Source organism: Diplotaxodon limnothrissa, linkage group LG22 (genome assembly GCF_057381915.1).
Source record: "Diplotaxodon limnothrissa isolate DT_005_m linkage group LG22, D_limnothrissa_male_GT1.1, whole genome shotgun sequence".
NCBI lineage: Eukaryota > Metazoa > Chordata > Actinopteri > Cichliformes > Cichlidae > Diplotaxodon > Diplotaxodon limnothrissa.
This window is the reverse complement of record NC_140616.1, coordinates 17,063,602-17,085,382: the sequence shown is the minus strand read 5'-3', so window position 1 is coordinate 17,085,382 and position 21,781 is coordinate 17,063,602. Positions and strand designations below refer to the sequence as shown.

The window sequence follows — 21,781 nt, the reverse complement described above, 5'->3', positions numbered from 1 at the left end:
TTAGCTGTAGTTTTGCTTTGACATACTCTGAGTCCTGCTGCAGCTCTTTATAGGCCACCATCACAATATAAATGAGCTCCCTGTATAGTACAGTCAGACTAAAACAACAGGCAGCATCACTTACACATTATATCTCACTGACTTGCTCTTTGGTTCTAATGGTGAGCTTTTTAAAAACAACCAACTTTCATGTTTTAGAATCATCAAAGTTTTGTAGGCTCTCGGCTCAGACACACGTGTTTTATTGAAACGTGACTGAGCAAAAATATGCAGCAGATTAGGCTCGTCCAAAGAAATTCCCAGTCTTCAATGAATAACTAAACTGTTTTCTTTCCATTCTTCTGAATTTTTTGATGGAAATTTCTCGACAAGCAATTCATGCACCTCTGTGTGGAATCAGAAATATTTTAGCTTAATGTGACAAAAGTTTCACCTTGCAAAGAGCTTATGACTCGAGGTATTGGCTGTTTTTTTCTGCAATTAATTTTTTAGCACAGTGTCAGGCTTACAAAGACCTGTGCACCTTGCCCCTGCTATTGCTAATAAACTCATCGGGTGCTTTTTTCAACCTCTTTTTAACATAAATCAGCCAGTTACATTAGGCATGTAAACATGACTAAGATGTTCCACTCAAGTTCAAACAGAGCATCAATATGTGGAAGAAAGGTGATGTAAGTGATGCTGAATGTGGCTGTTGGTGTGAGTGTTTTGGAAACTGCTGAGCCATCTCTGGGGTTTACAGAGAACTGACCAAAAAGGGGCAGCATGGCGGCGGCAAAGGTGCTAACCACCGTGGTTTGAATGTACTGATTCAACTCATCCTGTGTGGAGTTTGCATATTCTCCCCATGCACTCATCTTAACCATGATATGCAGAAGAGCAACTCTGAACACGCAACATATTGAACGTTGAAGAAAAAGGCCACACCTGGTGCCACGCCCAACAGGTAAAAACAGGAAGCTGAGGCTACCAAACCTGGAACAACAGAAGACCGGAAAAACAATGCCTGTTCTTATGTTGATGATGTAATGCTGTATTCTCTCATACCATCACCATCAAAAAGCCACAGCCTGCCTGTGTATTGACCACATCCATGCCCTTTATGACCACATAAAGTGCATGGACCATTTTCTTATGTCTGCTTCCATCTCAATACGGATCTCAAACACAGTAGAGTGCCTTGTTGAATCTATGCCACAAACAATTAAGAAAAAAAAGGGGGGGGGGGGGGGGGTTCAACAGCAATGTGTACCTAATACAATTGAGTGTTCAGTTTACTGCAATTAAACTGAACTGCTGTTTTTTTTAACTACAAATCTGTAGGTCAGAGTAAAGCATTACTGCTGCAGATGCTACATAACCAGTTTGTGGCAACGTGAGAACACTGAGAATGTGTGCCAAGGGAAAAAAAGAAGCTATTGATCTCAAGCATCCGTGTTTTGAAGCCTCACCCTACATGGAGGTTATTCAAGGCTCAGTGTATACAGTGACAGGTCACTGCTCAGTTTGAGACTAAAGGCTCATTTCTTTTTGGTTAAAGTTTAGTTGTGAGAATAATTTGTGAAGAACTTCTATCCAGGGAGGTGAACGCGCTTTTTGAAATGGTTGAAAGCAGTACTGTTTTTCCACGTCTGGAGAGGATTTTTAATTTTGTCTTTACTCTCAGGTCGCGTTTCATTTGCTGGTACCCGTTTTGCTTTTAAACCGGCATTAAGACAAATTCTGCACGGATCACCGAGTTGGAATCACCGCGCTCCTTCTCCCAGCTGTCATCATGTCCTTGGAGGTATTTAATGGCAATGAAGGAGGGTGTGTGTGGGTAAGAGAGCACTGTTTTTATCGAGAAGGTCAGAGAAAGACAGAGGCGTTAGAGGGAAGAGGAAGGCTAATCAATATCTCCTCTACTTAAACTCTTACTCCCAGACTAATCGCAGTCCAGTGGTAACGGTCATTTCTAATTAGTGTAAAGCCTCTCGGCTTTATTCACCTCTCTCCCTGCCTTAACATGGAAAATGATGGGTTGATCTTTCGCTGTACAATATACACAGCAGGCTCAAGTATTCAGGAACAGTCATGGTCCTGCAGTTCTTCAGTCATGACAGACATTAACTTTGGTTGGATTTAAAGGACATCCACATTGCTTTATTATGCAAAATATAAAATACAGTCAGACAATCTGATGACTATATTTCTCTGAAAGTAGCTCCTGAGTTTTGAGGGTTGGTTACTTCTTAGAGAATCTTCCAAAAAAAAACAAAAAACTACTTATCACCTTACTTGACCTGGTTTGGGATTAGCACCAAACAAGGAGTGACTGGCTTCTACAGGGGATTCGGCTCACTTTTGGAACAAACTCAAGTGACCACTTGAGGAACTGCACCCGTGGGGTGTCATCACTTTAAGGACGAAAACACCGGGTGAATTTACCAGAAGGCAGAGGATCAAAGTAACAATGAACAAAGCTTTCCATGCAGTTTTCCTTGTGGTTTGTCTTATTATGCACATGGGAACATTTTAGGAAGTATCAGCCTTTAGATGGGAAAACACCGAGCCTGCTGGTTTCTACAGCTTAGTTCCTTGTTCTTAATGTCAGTCAGCACATTACACAACAGGTATACTTAAGCTTGGTCGACAGTCAAGTGTAAAAGCCAGAAACAGTGATGGTTGTGCCACAAATTTACAGACAATTCAGTTTTGTTTTTTAAAAAAAAACCAACTTTATTAATACTTTCTGTTAAAGCACAATATATTAAAAAAAAAGGGTTTAATTCCAAGTCGTTTAACAGAGCATAGTGGCATTTGCTTCAGAAAACAGAAACAAATCACTACTTGTACAATGTGAAAAATAAAAGTCCTTCTCCTTCAGTGACTGAGCTTAGCTGGGTCAGCGTAGACAAAAAGATTCATCTTCCTAGCAGAAACTCTGGAAAGCTGGCATTATAATAATAATAATAATAATAATAATAATAATAAGCACATTGCTGCTACATTAAGGCCAAAGCCCAGGCATATTTGAGGAAACCTTCCTTGGTAAAGTGACAATGGTGTATATGGGTTTTTCCTCATCTTTTTAATATTCTTTGAAATTAAATAAAACTGAAAATGAAAAGCTTGGCAAGCAAGTATTGCACATACCGATGTCCCAGTAACCTAAAATACCGAAACTCACTAGCACATCCGAGAGAGGAAGTTTATAGGTGAGGTTTTCAGAGGAAGCAGCTGCTGTTCAACAAATGCCAATTCTTTTTGGATACAACCGTTCTGTGTCTGTGTCTTTAGTGTTTTTAATTTTATCTCTGTCCAGACGAGAGATAAACTCGTGAAGATTGAGCGGTCTATGAAAGAAACCGAGTGGAGTGTCAGTAAGATTCAGTTCTGATCAAAACAAGACGAAGACTGTGGTAGTCTTTCTGCAGTTTGTGCGATGCGTGCCAAACTCAGGAGCAGTATGCTGCAAAACCTCTAAATACCTCCTCATTGGCATTAAAAAACAAAAAATGTACATTAAGAAAAAATAACTGCATTTCAAGCCATTACATAAAAGTTTTAAAATGTCAAAGCTTCAAAAATAATTATTAAAAAAAACAAAAACACCCTCAATTAAATACCGTTTTTAGCCAGTCTAGGAGCTACTCATGATGGAGCATTCAACCAAAATACAAGTTCAAAAGCATAATTGTGTATCAGGTCAACTGATGCAATAATTTAATTCACAATAAGAGCCTAATCTTAATAAAAATTATACTGTGGCAGGGCATAATGATATTTAAAAAAATAAAATAGACAATGTTTGGACAGAATGACACACAAAGAGCAAAAAGGAAGGAAAAAAAATACTAATGAACCAGTGACAAACTGAACATCATCAAAAACAAAGAATCAGTGTAGTTTAAGTGCGGAGATCTTTAAATATGCTCAGGAGTTTCTATTTTTGGTCATTTCTGAAGTTCAGTCAGGGACAGAAAAAGGGAAAAAAGCTGATGAAAAAGCAAATGTTCCTTCTTTTGTATGAAATCTGTCTGTTATAACTTCAAAGTGTTCACGGTGGAGTTCTTGGTGGTGCCGTCTTTATGTGTGGTAGAGCTTGTGTTCATACTCTGTGGTGGAGCAGGTGTGAGGAGAGGCCGTGTCTCTGTGGATGGGCGCGGGAATATTGCTGCGGTGCTGGTGGTTGTCCGTCAACGTCAGGTTCAGGAGGCTGGTGCAAGTGGGCAGGTAGACGTGCTGCACGTGCTCCACCTCCGATCGACACACGGGACACAACTGGGGGGAAATAGAGGAAGAAAAGCATTTAAAATACATCTGTTTAAGAGGGGAAACAGGAAAACTGCACCACTTTCACAAACACGTAGGCCTCGTGATTTCAATGTTCAACTTTGATCGTGCTGCAGTGAGGGCAACACAAACTTAACCACAAAACTAAACTGTGATTCTTTCCAAAGAAGTAAACGTTTCCTTTTGCCTTAAAGTTTCGGAGTGATTCACACATTATTAGTTGGGTCACGTTTCCCCATTTGAATTAATAGAAGAGAGATTTGCCTGGCTGACATAATCCCTTCATAAGGGCACACTCACACACACCATCTGCTTCCACAAGATGGGCCACATTTAGCTGATTAAGTGTGGGGGACAATCAGGTCAGCAGAGTGTAAAGCAAGGCTTTGGATGTTGTTTAAAAGACCATAAAAAAAAAAAAGATAAGAATCTGGAGCTAAAATAATTTTAAAAGGCTTTTGGTGAAACTGAAAACTCAACGTAGGAGCAGAAACTGTTTGATTTTCAAGCAAAAGTCACTTTTAAGGAGTCATTTGTCAGCACATGTGACTGTGGAGAAATCCTCACCTGAAGCTGATTTGCGCAGGTCTGGCAGCACACCATATGGCCGCAGGGGCAGAATGCAGCATCTATCTCCTCCTCGCAGCAGAGCATGCACAGCAGAGCCTCTCTGAGCTTCTGCAGACGTTCCTGCAGGGCGCGGCTTTGCTGGCAGCTGCCACAGTCCAGCCCCTTGTCCTGCTCGCCGTCCCTGCTTGGGGAGCGTGAAGGGGAGTAGCGATCCCTGCTTTCAGAGCGGGAAATCAGGTCCACCACGCCAGAGTTGTAGAGCGCTCGCCGAGCGTGGTCGTACACTTCCTTGGCGGTACGTCGGATGTCAAAAACGTACTTTTTGCCCAGGTTGATGTTTTCGTTGAGGAAGAGTGAGGCGAGGTGGCCCTTGAAGTCTCTGCTGTACTGCATCATCACTGCATTGGTAACTGTGTCACACCTGAAAATAATAAAAAAAAAAAAAGCATTAATACTACTGCCAACGAATTTGAGCTTTGATTTCAGTTTAAGATAATCAATGCAAATTGTGACTTGCAACCATCCTGTTCCATTTACTACTAAAATACATGATTTGTCTGCAGAGTTAAAAAAAAACAAAAAAAAAAAAAACAACTATCCTGGCAGCTAAAGGACAGGTCTGTCTTTGTATCATTGTGATTGAGAACAATTTCATAGCTCAGCCATCTAAACTGTCCCTGCTCACTGCAAAGAGAGTTTTGGGGACACACACACACACACACACTTTTCACTTTCATATTTACTTAAGCAGGTCAGGCAGGGACACTTTATGCTCTCCTAAAGAGAACAAAACAAGTTTTTACAGAGCACATTTTAGGTTATGTTTTACTGCACCTCTCTAATAATTCACTAGTGTTAAGTGAAGGATAGTCCACAATAAACAGACTGGTGAATGACTAACAACAAAGACTGCTGACACACACACACACAGAGACACACACACGTGCATAATGATACACACACAGCTGTGCAGCAATGCATAAAAACTTATTTCAATATTTAAACTCATCTGGGCTCATGACATTAGGTGAGCTGCAGACTTTGTCCTGTGATTTCTAACATTTGAGATGCAATAACTTACAGTTATGGTTTAAAGCTTTGAACCACTTCTCTTAAATGCAGCCACATAGCTGCAGTACATAGGCTTTGTGTACTATATACACGAGTCGCTGATCTGGGATTAAATATGGCTCTAACCCTCACCTGTAGAAAGCATGCGTCTCTGTGATGGCTCGGTACAGGCCGCTGGCTGCCCGGTTACTGATCAGCTTAAACAGAAGCACAACGCTGTCATTCGTGTCCTTGGTAACTGTCAGGTAGACACTTTTCCCCGACTGGGTGGCGATCTGGATGATTGGATAGCTTATCCTAAAATAAGTTAACAGGAAATTGTTAAATGCTGCCGCGTCCTGTATTATCAAACATGCAGTTATATTAGAAACAAGGTTATTACTATAGATGTCGGTCGTTGTACCTGTTGACCAAGCTGAAATCCTCCTTGCAAATAGCGATGCCTTCAGGACCAACTCCTATTGCCATCCTCTGACCGTCTGCGTCGCGAGCCCAGTGCCACTCCACGCCGTAATGCTCCAGAGAGGAGACCAGCTGCAGGGCCTGATACTCCACTGAGCCCTGGCTCAGACCTTCTAGAGTTTTGTGTCTGGAAATGATACTGCAGGGGCAAAAAATGTTTTTAGTCAGTTGCAAAAAAGCACAAGAGTATATGTATTACCATACTGAGAGCTATAAAATATATAGAGAGACCGGGCCATTTGCACAACATGTAGGAAGAGAAGGGGAAGCTGTGTTTACACTTTCCCATCTACACGTGACATTTCGTAACAGAACGCGATCCATGTTCTCATACGTTAAAAACGCAGTAAAACCGTCGTCCTTGTTATATTTAACGAGAAAGTGGGAGGTTCTGTTAGTGAAACCCTGCGAGCACATGCTTTCTGATCTCCTGTCAGCTTCTGTTTGCTGATCAGTGTGTGCATTAGCTCACAGCATACACCAACCATGTGGCTGTGCGTGATGTGTTCTTATCTGAGTCTTTAAGTCTTTCACTTGGAAAAGAAAAAAAAACAAAAAAACAAAACAAAAAACTGCTGCAATGTAGGGGAAAAGTGCAGTCTAGTTTAAAAGACAGTTCTGTTTAACTGTACTGCTTCCTTTTTTGCTAAAGACAGCATTTTTATTTCTTAAATTATTTTAATATTGATGACCATTAGCTGCCACATTATGCCACCTTTGGCTCGTTGCCATGCTCCATTATTTACTTTTCATCATGCCTCCTCGGCTGGACTCCTACCCCCCTCAAAAATAGCACGGTGGCTTCAGTGACTTTCCAGTGGTACAGAGTGTCTTAGAAAGCATGTTTGTGGGCTATAAAAACTACAGTTGTCTCATAAACTAAGAAAACTTCACTAGAGGTAATGTTAGGCTGCAGCATAATTTATAACTTAGTACATCTTTCATGTGCAAATGTCGCATATTCACAAAGACATTTTATTTTCATGTTTGGCAAGTGCTGTACCTGTCGATGGTGGCGGGGCTGGGCTCTTCTCCACACAGCTCTGAATACCAGTACTGGGCTGTGTTTTGGTTGTAGTCGCCAAACTCCGCCTGTGCCAGGAGTGCACTCAGCTCCTCGGCTTGTTCCGAGCCCATACGCAGGTGACCGTTATGGAGGTCCTCCTTCACGTGCGTAAAGAAAATGTGTCTACATGGCAGAAAAAGAGGAGAAATAAGAATTTTTCACACTAAACTCAGCACTAGTGGAGATTTTATTTTGTTTATTTAAAAAAAAAAACAACTTTACCTAAATAACCAGTGGCTTAAAAAAATAAACAGAGGGATTCATTTATTACTTTTGACATAGTCATGCAGAACCAACTTCCATGTGTTATACTCAAGTCACCCAGACATGTCAGAGCAGGTGGTCATTGCAAAGCTTAAATCCCATCACAGACTGCAACTGTGTGTGCAGCAGAAGGAAAAACCACTTGGCTCGTACTCAGCGGTTACAACCACTCTCTCCGTTTCTACAACTTCCTCAAAAACATACACCACTAACTTCCTTTAAGTGTAATTTCACTGGAAACCCTAAAAGTAAAAGTTGAGAAACAAAGTTAAAGATGCAAACAACAGCTCTCTAATGTCATGCGCATTTAGACTTTGCAGCTCGATGGGAAACTGAACATGCACTGCTTGGGGCTCGATTACGTGACTGCCGGCCAGGCTCTGTGTGTAATCCATGTCCATCTCTTGGGCTTCTTGCCAAAAATGTGATATAGCCATTTAAACCCTAATTACGTCGTTACTCATGCTTGTGCCTAAACCAAACCATTTCTGCTCCGAAATGTGGAAGTTTTACAGTGGGCAAGAACTGTTATTGTTTTGAGTTAATGTTTTAACAGGGAACACACAGTTCTGGCGTGGTCAAGGAAAATATCTCCATACTCCAAAAACACAAGTCTTGACATGTCTTGCTATTGTTTTGACCAAAAGATGTAAGGACTTTTCTTCCTTCTAGCAGCAGGAGACAATACGTCAACAGGAACACCCTAAGTGACTCAGTTCTTACATCATGAAAACACTGAACGCAAGTAACCCAAACGATCCTTCCTCGATTCGACCTATAACAAAGTAACTGTCTATAAACCTGCTCTGCAGCTTCCACCGGACAAACATCCTGATTGTCATCTTTAGTCCTCCAGTGCTCTACAAATAAAACTTAAAATGCACTTTTCTCTCTTCTCAGCATTTTTTTGGGAGCTCCATATTCCTGATGTAGACTTAAAGCATATTGTGCCTCAAATTGCTCGCTATTTCGACTAAAGCAAAACCTCCCTTGGGCCAAAGTTCCCTTTGAAGCATGATGCCAAGAGAGACATTTTCATTTGTGCAAATCAGGTCATACCGTGACTTCGGGATATTTGAGAAGCTTTACAAGGACATTTATGAGTCGAGTGGAGAAGAAGCACTCACCACACTCTTCATTATGTGTGTACAAAGCCTTTGTTTTGATTATGTGGAAAACGCATCTACTTGAGAACCCCTATGGGAACTACAGAAGACATGGATGTGGCGTTTCCTCTGTCATCTCAGGGGAGCAGGAGGAGCCCACACAGAATATGCACATGCAGTGCATCAGCTTTGCAATGCAAAAAAAAGAAAAAAAACCAAAAACAAAACAGACACCTCCTCCAACACACATTCGCAGTGTTTCCAGCAGCAAAAAGCAGCTGTGGGGCACACAAACAGTCAAGTCTACACCATCCCAGATAAAGCCAGACTGTAACAACGAAACCCCGCAGCTGACTAGCCTCAGGCATAACAAACACTGCTTTGATATGGTGTTAAACATCCCATTCCCTCAAGCACGCGCACACACAAACACTGCAATCTATTGTGTCAAGCCCAGCAGGCGTCATGTGACGGCGAGCTGCTCGTTAGCTACCTGCCTGACGCAAACAATAGGACCGACTTGACGGAGAGGTTACTACAGGTTGCCGTAAAGGGTTACCATAGGGCAAGCCGCAGAGGTTACTCTAGTTTAAGTGGGGACTGCCAAGATGTACATTGCTGCCATGAACGGCAATTAAAATTTCAAAAGCGCCCTTCAGCACAAGTGCGGACCTGTTGGCTATCGCAGCGCCGATAAGATAAGACAAGACAAAGAGGAGACGTACCCAAAACTTTTACCTCAACATTGCTCGACTTGTGTCAGTGTGCCATGAGATGCACTTTTGGGCCCTTCCCTTTGGCTGCAGGGTAAGACACCAAACTTGTGTTACTCCAGTGTTGTGGGAAGCCAGATATGTGTAAACAGGTGTGCGTGCTTTGCTGAGCTCAGGCTAAAATAACTATTAGGAAGAAAAATCTTGAAGAAGAGGTAACTAGAGATCATTGCTAGTCGTTCCTGTCTGACGAGCCTGAGGTAACAAATATGCACTCCACTGAACACCACAAAAACAACTCGGCACACAACTGCTTCATGTGCACGCGTCCTGCTGTTGTGCTTTTAAACACTGGATTTGAACAGCAACACCACACAGTCACAAATTTAACCTGGTAAAAGCAAGTTTTATCACTTTTGTCCCTGTTAGTTACAAGGCAAGGACTTCCTGACCTATTTGTTGAATAAAGAGCTTTTCAGACAGCTGTGCTAGGATCGGGCAGTCTCAGCACCTGTCAAGATCCTTCCTATTAGACAAGCAAGAGCCCATAAATTCACAATATAACCCAACATGGGAGTTGAGCTTGATTTGCTGATGTGGTCTTGATCCAATTCAGGCAGACTTCCTTAAATTTACTGTGCAGCTTCCTTTTGGAAACACTGAGAAAGAAAGGAAGGATTTGTGACTCAGTATGTCTGGACGCATAAAAAAAAAAAAAAAAAAAAAAAAAGTGTTAAGTCTTTTACAAATCCTTCAGGGTTACGCGTCTTTTATAACGGCAACAAAAGACAACAGAAATGGACAAATAAACCCCCTCAGGCCCAAGCAAATTGGTTTCCAAGCAGATGATAAAGAATCTAGTCACCGTGACCCCCCTTTGAGTGACCGGAGAGCCATTTATCAGCAGCTAGACAGCTCTGAGTCACAGTGTCAAGGAGCAATGCATGATACTATCCAGATACATTTGCACATGCATCATTACTGAAGAAAGTACTTTTAGAGCTGCAGCCATCATCTCAGCATTTGTTTTGTTCTCTAGGCTGATCCAACTAGCGTGCACACATGCAGACTGAATGCCAGGAAATGTGCACAAAGTCTCGTGGCCTACTTCTACTGTATTACTTTGTATACACCCCATTGCTTTGTCTTTTAATGGAGAAAACCCATAAACAAAGGCTTAAAAGGGTTACTCATTTACAGTCATAACACTCGTCAGTGCCAAGAGAGCACAGGTGAAATGAAATCTCCTGAAAACAGAGCTTGTGGATGTTGTGGAGATCGTTGTGTGAAGGGCTGTGCAAGAGTTTCAATACTTGATTGCCTAACTGGAATAATTCAATTAAAGCAGGCCTGGGCCCTGAGAACGAATATTTCAAAATAGGTCACCGGCCAAAGAGCGGCGCTAAGAGGGATGAAGATATATTTTTCAGCTGATTTATTCTGCTCCGTCTTTGAACCATTTGAAAACACTGAAATATCCCTAAAGGAATTGTCCCCCCCTCCAGCAACTCAGTGAGAACCTTTAATTATTATTTTTTTCTAAATACATTTGCTCTGAAGAAGAAAACAGAACTTTTCAAAGTCAACTAAACTTTCCAGTATGTTCCACCCATCTATAAAAACCATTTCATCTTTTTTTTGTGCCGTGACCAACCACCAAGCTGAATGTCAACCGGTTCATTTCACAGGAGAACAAAACATCCCCGCAAACTGAAACCTAACACCTCCGCCTGCACTTCTTTCAGCCAATCACTACTAGAGTTTCCGACCTCATCGGTTGGACTCTCAACAATGCGGTTTGTAAGTTAGTCAAATAACACCCTGCCAGAAGCAATGTGTCGTGAGGTTACTAGCAGTCAGTGAACTATAGTTACCTCTGCTCATCCTCTCTGAAGCTGTGGGCGGTTTGATCGCATAGTTTGATGCACAGTTGCGCAGCATTAATGCCAAGCGCTAAATAAAACTTGCTTTTGAACTGACAAGTTGGACTGAAAGCCGACACTGTATTAAAACAAAGCCGCTGCTTGTCTGCAACACTTCTTGGGTTTCAAGCAACTGGCTGGTAAAATATTGCCATTACTGCCCAGCATCAAGTTCAGGCACCATAAAAATATAAAAACTGTCATGTTGTGGCTTCAAAAGAACCACGGCAAGGTTACTCAAGTGCACAACAAACAGACGGTAAGAAATTTATACAGAAGCTGGAGGAGAAGAATTACTGATTTTAGAGCTTGCAGATAAAACAACACTCAAAGACCCACAGGCATCATATGTGATCTTTGGCTTAATAGTCTGTGTAGCATGTCACAACGACCTGAAAACGATAATCGAGTGTGACCTGCATAAATTGTTTTTGTAGAACATTCACTCTAAGAGGCCGTGTATGAACTTTGTCAAACACGGCTCGTTCTTCATAGTCCTTATCTGCAATTGTGCGTTATAGAAACAAAACTGATCTGCTGAGAATACAAAAAAAAAAGAAGCAGTCAAATTGAGCTTTTTCTTCACACACACACACACACACACACACCAGCAGAGGAGACCGTTTAGGCAAAACTGTTTAGGGTTTGTCCGTGTCTTTTCTACTTGTGTCACCATCCTGAACAACAGTGATTCAAATAAACATTTTATTCAAAAGCCATAATCAATTAAAATAATTCTCCTTTAAATAAAACTCACTTTGAGTTTGATTTGGATTGATGTTAAACAAAGGCTTAAACCAGAGGAGGCACACGGGTTAACAACCAGGACCTCTGATACAGCCTGTGCTAATAGCTGTGCCTTCTGGGGCCATCTAGTTTTTTGTTTTTTTACTGCCTGACCAGAATGCTAAACAGGAGTGCTAATGAAGGGGAAAACATTCACATATTTAAACTATAAATGCCCTTTAGCAAGTAGCGTTTAATGATGCAGATAACAGAGACTGTTGAGGCCCTTCTGTCAGCATCCTTTAACCAATAAAAGCAGCATTATTCCAGTAACAGGTCAGTTGATGCTGGATGTTTTATAGAACTTATGGAACGAAGAACTTTTACGAACAGAAGAAAAATACATAAATAAAAACAAACAAGCTGATAGAGAGATGGAAAGAAGCCACCCCAAGTCAATTTTATACACAATAGCATAAACTGTTCTAGACAAGCTATATTAAACAAGTCTGCAAAAGAAAAGCAAACAGATAAAAAAGTAAATGAGGTTTTAGAAGCATGATCTGGGACACTTATCGCAGATGCAAGCTGAATTTAAGCCCCGCAATACAGTCACACTGCATACCCTCTTAAATACTATGAATTCAGGTTTAGAGTCTGAATGTCACGTTTATCTACCAAAGATTAAAATGAATTGGCAGAATGTGCCCAAACAGTCTGCTGCATCTGAGCATTAAGGCTTCTTTTAATGCTCACATGCAGGGTTAACACTTGTGACCTGCTAGGCTTAAAGCAGCAGCAAAGTGCGCAGCAGCTTATATAAGCAGCTCTGCAGGTTCATCAGGTTATGTAAGGTCTATAAAGGCCCATAAGGGGACAGTGATGGTGGCAAGGCTATCCTCCAAGCTCTGCATGGAATATTTACTAAAGTTCGCACACACTTGCTACTTATTGCTCAACTGAACACAAGAGGGGAAAAAAAATAAATAAATAAAAAAAAAAGCAGCAGAAGATACTCAGATGGGTACACAAATGCCCTCAAAATAATTATTGGATGTTCTGCTGCAGTGGAAGGTGTAGGGGTGTGACTAATAAAAAAGGTTTTTTTTTGTTGTTTTTTTTAAAGTGGACTGTAGAAGATGGCTTTGTGTCATGAGGCGTGTCATGACAGCATGTGTGCATTCAGAGCAACTTTCAGGAAGTCTTGTAGCTTAACTAGGTCAAAGGTGACAGAACAAGAAAAGGGAAGCTAGTCTGTCTAAGCACCATTTGCTTAAATTTTGAATTTATTTTCTACAAAGCAAAAAAAAACAACAACAAAAAACCAACCAAACAAACAAAAAAAACCTCCAAAACCCATCTTTCAGGAAAACGATGCATTAATCATCCATGCATTGTAGCTACACAATAAGCTAAAACTGGTCCTTTTGCCTTTCTTTACAAGTACAAAAAATTAATCAATTGGTGTAGAAGGTCCTTGCATGCCACTCTTTTGTAGACCGTTCACTAGCAAAGATGATGTTAAATGCACACACACGAGATAAAAATCAAGAAAAAAAAAAAAAAAAAAAAAAAAGATGCGAGTCTTTCATAGAAATGCCACCACTCTAAATGCACTAAAAGGATTTTCTGAGCCACGTGCGATTGTCCTCAAAATGCTGCTGCTGTAACATCAACAGCTTGGCCTTCTCTCTAAAAACTGATGCCAGTGTTTGCAGGCTCACCCCTCATATTATATCACATCTGAGCAGACGGACGGCATGAAGGCTGAGCCAAAATTAAACACCTAACCTCACAGCGTGGTGAAGTGTGACATGTGCGAGTATTTATTAGCAGCGACCCACCTGACCTTACCTGCAATTTAAAATCTTTATCTCACTTCTTTTCACCGCCCACCCCCCACGTCTTGACCAAACACCAGCCATCTGCTGATAACTCCTGCTAATCTACTGGAGGTCAGCGCACAGGCAGCCAAGTGTCCTCCGTGCCCTTAGCCCCCCTGACTGTCCTTTCACTTTCTTCTTCAAAAGGTTGCCAAATATGGGCTACAGTGGAGTGGAATAGGAAGATGGAGGGAGAAGAGCCAGAAAGAGAGGAAATAGGAGTGGGCACAGTTTAATCGCCCAACTGCAGCACATGAAGAAACAGTAGAAATCCCCTCTTTTTACATTTGATAGAGCACAGTGAAGGGAGAAGGAAGAGAGTCGGAGCAGTAGGTGAACCGGAGAACAACAGGGACAGTTTAGCTTGATAAATAGTTCTAGTGGAATGCTGCAGTTCAAGTGCTTCCTTGATTCATATCCATGGTATCAAACACTCACCACATCGCCCGGGGTGAACATAACATCGACTCCATCAAAACAAGTTTTTGGGACTCGTTTCAAAGGCTGAAAATTCACTTTCCATTTATAACTTTACAGTCTGTGGGCAGGGGACTACCGAGTCAGACAAGCCTGGGATTGTTACTTGTTTTTTTAAACTAGTCTACCAGAGAAGGGCACATGTTAAAACTACATGTCAACTCACTGTAGCAGCAGTTTTGCTTGCCATCGCCTAATGACCAATAAAGCACAGAAAGTGAACAAGAGTTATCCAGAACTTCAGCTGCAACTGTTATTCTAATTGACGGCATATTCTCGCAAGGGTAAGCACCCATCACACAAGCTTTTCCCCAAACCGCATCTGCAGAAAAAGCAGAAAACGGGAGGGCTTTTGTTCACACGAAAAACAGCCACGGCCAATTGAAACAAAAAGATATTTCGAGTTGAATGGGAGCAGTGACGAGAGGTCCTGGCTGTCACACAGAGGGTCCCTGGGGGTAGGCTCAGAGCAGCACACAGCACCAGAGCTGCTGGATCATATTTCCTGCCTGGTGCTTCACCAAAATGACCTATAGTAACCCCGGAAGGACTGGGGAAGAGGTTACTATAGGGCATTTTCACTTTGTTGGAAACAGTGATCAGATTATGCTCTGGGAACTCGCCAATGGTGGCTTTGTTTTGTTTCCCCAAACACGTGCTCCTCATTAAAGTCATGAAAAAGAAAATTGATGTCATTTCTTCGACCCGTTTTAGAGGAGATGACAAACACATTTACACACTCAAAACAATAAGAGGAAGTAGTTCAGAGTTATAGCTGTTCTAAGGCCTATGAGCAAATTTCCTTGCACACGGTGTCTTTACAGCGGGCAAACTTTCAAAAGTACCTCGTCTGCTCCTGCAGAATCAGATGGGGCTCCACGAAGAACTTGACCCGCAGCCTGAGCCGACAGGGTGTCAAATTATCCATCTGCTGGCTGATGCGGTTCCTCAGATTCAGCCACAGGTTTTCTCCTTTGCTGCCTGTGAACTGCAGCCCAAAGTAGTCTACTTCGATTATGCCCAACTTTCTGCAAACCTGAAGAAAGGCAAAACAAGCGGGGGGGGGGGGGGGGGGGGTCACAAAAAACAGACGAAGTGAGGCGTGAAGCTTTTCACCACAGGACAGTGACAGATGGTGAAGAGCTCCTTTAAAGAGGCAATCGATAACTTTTCTTGTCATGTGGAAAGTGACGAGAACCAACTGAGTAAAGTCCCACTGGACTTTTTTTTTTTTTTACAAGGAAATTCACCAGTACTGCTGTTACTGCAGATACGCCAACACACAAACCCCCATCAATATTCTGAAGCTCACGAAGTGAACTTGGAGAGCCCTCCCGGGGTACAGGGGCTCATCAAGCCCGCAATCCCACGCTCCTCCGGCGGCAGCAGCCATGGGTTTATTACATAACTGCTGCTGAAAGTCTGCACAGGGAGCCAGGAGGCTGAGATAAAACTCGTTCTGTGCATATTAAATAGATTAACATCATAATGAGGAGGGGAAATGGCAATCAAAGGAAATAACAGTTACTACTGTGTCCATGTTGAGTTGGGGTGGTGGTGGGTAGAGATGTGAAAAGCTAAGTTTCATCTTGAGAGGCGGCAGGATGACCTGGAGTAACCTGCACAAAGCCATCTGCCTCTGACTAAGCGAAGGAGCCTGAAGTGGCAGTCGGCAGCTTCCCAGCAACCTAACAAAACTTTTCTCTACGTGTTTCAGCTCCGTGTCTTTTTGACAGAAGTGACACTTTAGAGGGTTTGTATTATTAAAATAAAAGAATAACGAAAGAAGAAGAAAAGGACACGAAAGAAGAAAGAGTTGACCTTTTTTCTGCACTTGGCGCTCAGAACATTGTTTCCTCAGTCCTAGTTTGCTACAAGCAACAAAGCAGGTGACAGTTTTGTTGTAGCTTAAAGCTGAAGCTCAATGAAGCTGTGGCGAATTAATTAATTCAAGAAATAAAAACAAATAAAATCTTCTAATCGTGCAGAAACTCGGCTCTTCAGTCTTATTCGCCACATATAGTCGACTCATAAATGAGCGCGACACATTAGAGGTGAAGTTGACTGAAACATAAGAAAATATTTTTCGGACGACCCGAGCCGTGCTGGCTCACCGACGGACATACGGCGACGTTATTTTCACATTAAGACACAAAGAAGAATAAAACGTGCAGCCCGTCTTTACCTTGTTGAGGCAATCTTCACCGTTCGCCTTCGCATCAACTTCCACTTCCATCACCACCGAATCCGGACGAGTAACGTGGCAGAGCATTTTGACTGTTTTGTTTCTGAAAATCTTTGGTGTGCCACTCTTTAAAACACTCTACCAACTCTCGAGCCTTCGCTTAAAAAACCCCCACAACCCCTCTACATCAAGCCGTCATCACTTTCTTAGCCCTTTCACTCCGTTTGGTGTCCGCAGCCACCAGCTGTAGGGTATATCAATGAAACGCCGCGCACAGCACCGCCTATTTGACATCCTGAGCCAATGAGAAGTGGCGTATCATCCGCACGCCGCTCGGGCTCGATCTCGCCTCTCGTGCCTTGAACTGTGAGGAGTCCACTGCGCCCTCACTTGGCTCGCCTGTTACATGCACCTGAACTCACCTTGTCCTCGTGGCTGTGATGTTTCAGCGAGCTCGCGCGGATCTCGGGGTGAGTTTAATGGCTTGTGTGCCGTCTACCCTTCGTTTCGTGTGAATAATGTATGTGGAAGCAGTCCAGAAATAACTCCCATAACTGGAGCGCATTCAGCTTCGCTGGCTTGCTGTTTTCCATCCAAAGCTTTTTGTGATTTTTTTTTTAATATACATTAGCAACTTCAACTTTTCCATAACGCTGCTCCGTTTGAGTGTCGGAGAACGTGAAACTGTTTGATTATAGTGTGTCAAGGTGGGGGAAAAGGTCAAGATAAAACGACTAAGAGAGACTTAATAATTCACCCTGCTCTACCTCATCATTTCTTCACATCTTGCTATTTCATGATATATTATTCAGCATCAGTCTGCAGTGATGCCAGATAAGACACTGCAGAAAGCTGCAGCCACACTTAAACTATGGAGGCATAGTATTCAGCCAAGCTCTGAGTTTTCCTGCCAGCGGACATTTTAGAGTAGATGCAGTGTGCTTCTCTATATTTTTCTACTCCCCAGCCACTGCATTACTGCCTCGCCGAGTCCTAAAAACACTCACTTCATCATCTAGATATTGTATTAAAGCACTTACTTGGAAGGGATGTGAAAATAAGGTTCAGCTTTACATACTGCACATTTAAAGATGTATAATGTGTTCTGTGGCCCTTTTATTTGGATCACTTTTTGAATGCCAAAAAGCACTGACACTTTTCTTCAAATGAAGTAATTTCCTGGCAGCTGTATTTTTGTCTGTGCTAGCTTCCGATTTATCACATTTAAATCTTACCTGAGGATCCAGGTTTCATTTATTTATGCCATGAAAATCCTTGTGAGACGAGTAAAGTGATTTCACCCAAACTTGGGTTCCGGATAGATTTTGCCAATCTGGGTAGCACCATAAATTTTTATCAGGGCTCCATAAACACAAACAGAGTAAACAGGCGAGTTTATTGTGTTAAAGGTGGCTACAATTGGTCACGTCATGTTTATCTTTTAAAAAACTGATTGACGTGGAATCTGTAGAATGTGATGTTCATGTCATATTGAATTCACTTAAATTTAGTTGTATTCATATTTCAGGTTACTAAACAACAGTTGCCTTCAGGTGCTTTAGAGTGTACGGAAAGACGCTACAAAATTAGAAAGAAAACCCCAACAACCACGCAGCACTCTATGAGCAAGCACTCTGTGACAGTGGGAAGGAAAAACTCCCTTTTAACAAGGAGAAACCTCAGGCAGAGCCAGGGTCAGCGAATGGCAACCATCTGTTGCGACAGGGGGTAAGGAGAGGATGATGGGACAAAAGACACACTATGGAAGCGGGTCACAGATTAATAGTAACTAATGGCGATCGTGGCTCAATTACAAGGCCTTGTAATCGGAAGGTTACCGGTTCGAGCCCCGGCTTGGACAGTCTCGGTAGTTGTAAGGTAAGGTAACTTTATTTATACCTAAAGGCAAGGTAAATTTGCTTTACAGAAAAATGACAGCATTTGACATCCCTTTAAAAACACACATACCTAGTAAATATATAAAACTCACTGTGACACATACTTTAATATTTCGAATCAAAAACAGTTCTTATTTAATTCAGTGACAGCAACGGGGACAAAGCTATTTTTATAACGCTTTGTCCTGCATCTCGGAAATAGAAACCTCCGTCCTGAGGGAAGAAGCTGAAATTCACCCCTTAGAGGATGGGAACCATTTTTAAGGATTGATAAAGCCATCCTCTGTACCTGCTTAGAGTACAGGGAGGCTAAACAAGACTGTGGCTCACCTATCAGACGACTGGACCATCTCACTATCTGATTTAGAGAGTTTTTCTCTGTGACAGAGGTCTGACCAAACCATGCCACCAAACAAAAGGATAAAACAGACTCAATAAAAGAACGATAAAACAAAGTTAAAATTTTTTGGTCAATGTGGAAATGAACAAGTTTCCTAAGGCAATAAAGGTGCTGGTGACCCTTTTTACAAACTGATTTGCAATTTTGATCAAAGTTCAGTTTTTCATTGATTATGGTCCCAAGATATTTATATGATTGTACTTGCTCTATTTTCTGACCTTTAATTAAAGTGACTCCGTGCCCATTTTGTTGTTTCCTAAAATCAACAACCATGTCTTTTGTTTTAGATATGTTCAGCTGGAGATAAGACTCCTCACACCACTGAACAAAGTCATCAATGACTGGACCGTGGTTAATTTCACCCTCTTTCAGTAAGCTGACAATAACAGAGTCATCTGCATATTTAATAATGACCCTGTTTTCATGTCTGCCCTGACACATATTTGTATAGAGAGTGAATAATAAGGGCGATAGGACGCACCCTTGAGGAGAACCTGTGGAGGAGAACACTGGGTCAGACAGAACCCCATTTATTCTCACTCTTTGTGACCTGTCAGTTAGAAAATCTAAAATCCAGCCCACCAGGTTTTTCCTGATTTCAAACTGTTCTAAAAGTCTTTTAATTAAAATATGGGGCTGTATTGTATTAAAAGCCGAAGAAAAATCAATGAAAAGAAGTCTTGCAAAGGTCCCTTTACTCTCTACATGTTTAAGAATTAGATTTAGTAAAGTCAAAAGTGCGTCCTCCACTCCTCTGTTAGGCCTGTATGCAAACTGCATTGGATCCAGCTGACCTTCAGTCTCTTTCATAATCACATTTCTGATGATTTTTTCAAAGACTTTCATGACAACTGAAGTGAGGGCAACAGGCCTGAAGTCGTTTAGAATTTTTGGACGACTAGATTTAGGGACAGGAACCACGACTGCTTCTTTCCAAAGAGAGGGCACATGTTGTGTTTGCAAGGATTTGTTAAAAATAACCTGAAATATAGGACTGAGTTCATCAGCACAAGATTTAATTAGGCGGCCACTAATATTATCAGGACCCTGGCTCTTGTTCACATTGACTGTATGAAAGGCCTTTTTAACATCGCTGAGTTCAATGATAAAGTGCTGAGTATCTCTCAGTTTCTGTTTCAGTTCCAAAATATCCTCGCTAAAATCAGAAGAACTAAAACGAGCATAAAACATGTTTAAAGCATTTGCCAAGACACTTCACCCGTTGCCCGGTGGCGCCAGTGTCCGGCAGCCTCGCCTCTGTCAGTGCGCCCCAGGGTGGCTGTGGCTACAATGTAGCTTGCCATCACCAGTGTGTGAATGGGTGGATGACTGGTTGTGTAAAGCGCTTTGGGGTCCTTAGGGACTAGTAAAGCGCTATATAAATACAGGCCATTTACCATTTAATGATTAAATGCACAGAGGTGTGTAAACACATAGAGTGAAAAGAGGTGAGTGAAGAAGAAACACTCAGTGCATCATGGAAAGACCCCTTTAGCCTAGACTTTTCGCAGTATAACTTATAGAGAGGATTCATGGGTCACCTGATTCAGCCCTGACTATAAACTTTATCAAAAAATAAAGTTTTTTAAAAGTTTAATCTTAAAAATAGAGGGTGTGTTTCTTTCCGAAATCCAAACTGGGAGATGGTTCCACAGAAAAGGGGCCTGAACGCTGAACTCTGGGTCCCATTCTACTTTTAAATACCCTAGGAAACACAAGTAATCCAGCAGTCTGATAACAAAGTGCTCTGTTAGGATAGGTACTAAGAGGTCTTTAAGATATGACATGGCCTGATTATTCAAGATTTTGGGAGAAAGATATTAAATTGAATTTTAAATATAACAGGGATTTATCAGAAGAAGCCAATATGGAAGAAATATATGCTGTTTTTCCTAATCCCTGTCAGTACTCTAGCTGCCGGATTGTGGATCAACTGAAGGCTTTTCAGGAAGCTTTTAGAGCGATCCAATAATAATGAATCACAGTAGTCCAGACTAGAACTACTAGGTTTTTATTGTTGATCACATCAGATAAAACCAGTATGAGAAATGTTATTATTCTCATTTCAGTCATTATCAATTTCTCTTCCCTTCAACGACACATCGCTGCCTATATTCAAACGTCGACTCAACAGATTTTATCTGATGTAACATGTATGTGTGTCTTTCTGTGTGTGAGAATGTCAGCCAGCTTGGAGTAGGCAATGTCCTTTTGCCCCGAGGTGATGCAAGAAAGTGTGCAGTGAATGAGCAGAGAGACGTGACGTCTGAGCAGCCACCAGGACCATAAATGGAAAAGCAAGCATATAGCCAGTGACCTAACATTCGCTGTTAGTCTGGGACTCACTGAGCAGACTGCCCTCATAAGACCACAAACACACACGTACAAACACGTACTCTACTACTACAACACAAAGAGCTCCAACAGGAGCACAGCTGCTGTTGCTGTTATTGGTTTAAGCTTTCAAAAATTCTCTCTTTGTCCTACAGCACCCCAAAATAAAGTAAACACATGCACACACAATTGGACAAATGAACCAATATTTATGGCAAACACAAAAACATCTGGAGCAACTCATAGTGATTTTAATGATTCTTTTATTTTTCACTTTAATTAATTGGGTAAATAAAACATAAAATACTTAATGTATATTTTGGTAGCCTGTGACAAAAATAGACAAACTATTTTTGATGCATATCATCGCAACTGTAGCACAAAGAATAAAGCATAGAAAGGAAAATCGTTCTCACGACTACCATGTTG

At 41.7% G+C, this 21,781-nt stretch overlaps 1 protein-coding gene across 1 annotated transcript; it reads right to left on the bottom strand.

Moving 5' to 3' along the window:
- Positions 1-2,774: 2,774 nt before the first annotated feature.
- mylipa (myosin regulatory light chain interacting protein a) lies at positions 2,775-16,931 on the bottom strand. The gene is made up of 7 exons (XM_085346036.1): positions 16,721-16,931; positions 15,381-15,571; positions 7,382-7,567; positions 6,320-6,517; positions 6,049-6,213; positions 4,843-5,266; positions 2,775-4,263 (listed from the first exon to the last, which is right to left on the bottom strand). The coding sequence occupies exons 1-7, from the start codon at positions 16,805-16,807 to the stop codon at positions 4,069-4,071; spliced, it is 1,446 nt and encodes a 481-aa protein (XP_085202162.1). The 5' UTR covers positions 16,808-16,931; the 3' UTR covers positions 2,775-4,068.
- Positions 16,932-21,781: the final 4,850 nt, after the last annotated feature.

Coding starts and splice junctions, on each gene's coding strand:
- mylipa (XM_085346036.1), bottom strand. CDS start 16,807: ATGCTCTGCCACGTTACTCGTCCGGATTCGGTGGTGATGGAAGTGGAA. Junction 6,214..6,319: donor GATTTCAGCTTGGTCAACAG/GTACAACGACCG, acceptor AACTTATTTTAG/GATAAGCTATCCAATCATCC. Junction 5,267..6,048: donor GAGACGCATGCTTTCTACAG/GTGAGGGTTAGA, acceptor TATTATTTTCAG/GTGTGACACAGTTACCAATG.